This window comes from Diaphorina citri, unplaced genomic scaffold (genome assembly GCF_000475195.1).
Source record: "Diaphorina citri unplaced genomic scaffold, Diaci psyllid genome assembly version 1.1 scaffold99, whole genome shotgun sequence".
NCBI lineage: Eukaryota > Metazoa > Arthropoda > Insecta > Hemiptera > Psyllidae > Diaphorina > Diaphorina citri.
The window spans coordinates 16,773-20,521 of record NW_007377536.1 but is presented as its reverse complement, the minus strand read 5'-3'; the positions used below and the strand labels follow the sequence as shown (position 1 = coordinate 20,521).

General features: G+C 35.0%; 1 protein-coding gene across 1 annotated transcript; it reads right to left on the bottom strand.

Annotated features, from left to right (window-relative positions):
* Window positions 1-2,611: 2,611 nt before the first annotated feature.
* On the bottom strand, window positions 2,612-3,380 carry LOC103524439. Its single transcript, XM_008489455.2, has 2 exons — window positions 3,032-3,380; window positions 2,612-2,723 (listed from the first exon to the last, which is right to left on the bottom strand). Exons 1-2 carry the CDS (start codon window positions 3,193-3,195, stop codon window positions 2,612-2,614), a joined length of 276 nt encoding a protein of 91 aa, XP_008487677.1. The 5' UTR covers window positions 3,196-3,380.
* Window positions 3,381-3,749: the final 369 nt, after the last annotated feature.

Sequence of the window (3,749 nt, the reverse complement as noted above, 5' to 3'; positions counted from 1 at the left end):
TAAAAAATCGTAAAATCAAGAGACATGAAATTTGAAGTCAACACTTTTTCGTTCTCTAGCGATTTCTCTTCAATGTGTAACATCACTTTTTCGAATTTAAGTTGTTTATATTTCAAAACTATGTATTAACTATTAAAAGTAGTAGACAAGGTATGTACTTATGGCACAAATCAAAAATTCCTTTTCGTTCTGAGGGGACTTCACATCGGATTTTGAAATTCCGCTTTTGAAAATTGGGACCGATTTCATCAATCTTACGAGTTAATTTTCCGTGATTTTTCTTCGCAGTTTGTTGTGTAATTTTCAAATCATACGAATATCTACGAAAAAATTAAGAACATTTACGAAACTCTTTGAGGACTTTTCAATGGACTAGAGTCGATTAAAAGATAAACAATCTTTGGACATATGTATCGATAGGAGACAGACTCATAAAACCAGTAGAAAGTTAATCTTACGAGTTAATTTTCCGTGATTTTTCTTCGCAGTTTGTTGTGTAATTTTCAAATCATACGAATATCTACGAAAAAATTAAGAATATCTACGAAACTCTTTGAGGACTTTTGAATGGACTAGAGTCGATTAAAAGATAAACAATCTTTGGACATATGTATTGATTAGGAGACAGACTCATAAAACCAGTAGAAAGGTTTCGTAGTTCTATACTCGTTAGCTCGTGTGTGTGTGTAGTCTGGTACCATCAAGGTATACGTACGAGTAGCATTCTCTTTTGATATTCTACGAGTAGCATTCTCTTTAGATATTCACACCTAGCTATTCTACCTTCCAAGGTCTATAAAGTTTCAAGCGAGAGGGTTTATGTTAAGTACTAATAAATTAATGGGTAACATTTGAAGCTGTGGAGTGTGTAGCGGACAATATGGCCAACTTCTCAACGTACAACCATACCCAGTGCCATTCCGAATGCCATACCCGCCACAAACGAAGCCAGGAAATTCCAAGGTCTATAAAGTTTCAAGCGAGAGGGTTTATGTTAAGTACTAATATAAATTAATGGGTAACATTTGAAGCTGTGGAGTGTGTAGCGGACAGTATGGCCAACTTCTCAACGTACAACCATACCCAGTGCCATTCCGAATGCCATACCCGCCACAAAGGAAGCCAGGAACATGTGATTTCATTAGAAATATGAACACTACTTTTGGTACCTAAGTACTCAAAAGAAAGTTGAGTTTTGAAAACCTCAAGAGGTGTTTAGCCAGGAACACATGGAATTCCTCGAAAATGATGGGATCTTCGTCGTACATGTTTCTATAAAACCATCTCTTTGCTTTTCTTTCCTTCTTCTTGAGCAGGGTTTCCGCTTTGTCCATTTTTTTATCGACGAATCTTTCCACCTGACAAACAGTGAAAAGCGAATTGAAACAGTTAAAGAGACAATATCACGAGCCGTTTTGTCCCGGGAGAACCTTTCCTGTAGGAAGCTAACTAGAAAGGAGTATTTTAACTTGGTCCCCTCAAAATTCTTGTAGGAAGCTAACCAGGCAGAGTATTTTAATTAATTCCCCCAAAATGTTCGTATCACGAGCCGTTTTGTCCCGGGAGAACCTTTCCTGTAGGAAGCTAACTAGAAAGGAGTATTTTAACTTGGTCCCCTCAAAATTCTTATAGGAAGCTAACCAGGGCAGAGTATTTTAATTAATTCCCCCAAAATGTTCGACATAGGTAATGATCTTTGCGAACCAAATTTCAAAAGTATCAACGTGGCAAATAAAGCAATGAAACCAAGGGAGAGTAACATAGGTAATGATCTTTGCGAACCAAATTTCAAAAGTATCAACGTGGCAAATAAAGCAATGAAACCAAGGGAGAGTATTTTTTTTTTGTGCAAAACTAAACATTTTTATTATTTTGTTAAGTTGAAAATAATATCAACATAAGGAGGTACCTAATTAAATACACCTATAATACATTAAGTACCTAATACTACATAGGTAATGATCTTTGCGAACCAAATTTCAAAAGTATCAACGTGGCAAATAAAGCAATGAAACCAAGGGAGAGTATTTTTTTTTTTTGTTCAAAACTAAACATTTTTATTATTTTGTTAAGTTGAAAATAATATCAACATAAGGAGGTACCTAATTAAATACACCTATAATACATAGTAAGTACCTACCTACTACTCTAATCAAACCATCTGCACCTACTCAAACGAAATAAAAAGGGAAAATTTTCTATGGAAGTGTCTAGTGCACCGTATAGTTTTGTTGAATTAACTTTTATGCAGTTGAATTAACTTTGAGAATAGAGTAGGTATCTTTCAACCAAGAGACTTATTAATTGAGGAGTCATGTTGCTTATTTTATTTTAGAACTATGATAGGAACATTTTTATTTTTGAATGTACATAGGTAACCATAATAATGTGTAGGTAATTAGAATTTGAAAGGTGTTGTTCGGTAGCTCAATAAAAAATGACTAGGTACGCGACCCGACCACGGCTTTTTAAGAAGACTGGGTACCTTAATTGAGGAGTCATGTTGCTTATTTTATTTTAGAACTATGATAGGAACATTTTTATTTTTGAATGTACATAGGTAACCATAATAATGTAGGTAATTAGAATTTGAAAGGAGTTGTTCGGTAGCTCAATAAAAAATGACTAGGTACGCGACCCGACCACGTCTTTTTAAGAAGACTGGGTAGGTACCTATCACTGCAGCCATCTTTCCAATTTTCATCATCAGAAATCCAGTTACCCTGAAACATACAGAACAGTGGACAAAGTGTTTAACCAAACTTAACTTTGGTGGTTTGTTTTTGCAATAGGCAAATCAATAACACTGTGGGTGTGGGTGAGTCATAGGTAGTATTGCTCATAGGTCACCAAAAGACATTTGGTTCTTCTAAATTTAAAAGTCAAATTATAGTCCTCTCTCAGGGTGGATTTAATATTATCAATATCAACCTTGTCTTAACGATAGCATGACCTAATGTTGTGAAACACCATGGATAAATCTGTGAGTAGATAATACATCAGACATCTAGAGAACCTGAAGTTTGCTTACCATCCAGAAGCTCCTCCAATGATCAACTGCTTGGTGGCTGAAGATTTACCCACATCTTTTACCACTTTGTCAATCAAGGACTGTGCTTCTTTGGATACTTCATCCAAAGTTACACTGGCATCTGATTCATCTTTATTAGGTCTTCTTGTTGTAAGTGCAGGCATTTTGAGCTCAACTTTTACAGTCAATCAAAACTGGAATGATCAATCACTCTGCAAGACACAGGAAAGAATTTAAACGAAAAATCAAGAAGAAAAAAATAATGGAAACGGGAAAACCTCCTTTTGGCAAAGAAAAAATTCAAAATGGAAAATTTGCAACTTTTACTTTTCATGGAAAAGGTAAACAAAAAACTCAAAAAAGTCAGCTGTTTGGGGAGGGGGGCTGATAAACATAGCCTAGAAATAATGTCTTTTGGCATGGTACATGGAAAATTTGCAACTTTTACTTTTCATGGAAAAGGTAAACAAAAAACTCAAAAAAGTCAGCTGTTTGGGGAGGGGGGCTGATAAACTTAAACACTACCCTAAATATACAAAGCTCCCTAAATTCTGTAGCCTAGAAATAATGTCTTTTGGCATGGTACATTAAGATTTCTCTTTTGGAATCCAAGGGTTTTGAACTTCTGATTCCTTTTTTGGTGGAAAGATTTTTTTAATTGTCTTAAATGTGATTGTTAAATGTGAACTTTTGGGTAGGTCTTTTGGTTGAAAAAAAT

What these genes read in the sequence shown, in the direction of transcription:
- LOC103524439 (XM_008489455.2), bottom strand. Translation starts at nt 3,195, where the DNA reads ATGCCTGCACTTACAACAAGAAGACCTAATAAAGATGAATCAGATGCC. An exon ending in ATTGGAGGAGCTTCTGGATG is followed by an intron (nt 2,724 to 3,031) that starts GTAAGCAAACTT and finishes TGTATGTTTCAG; the next exon opens with GGTAACTGGATTTCTGATGA.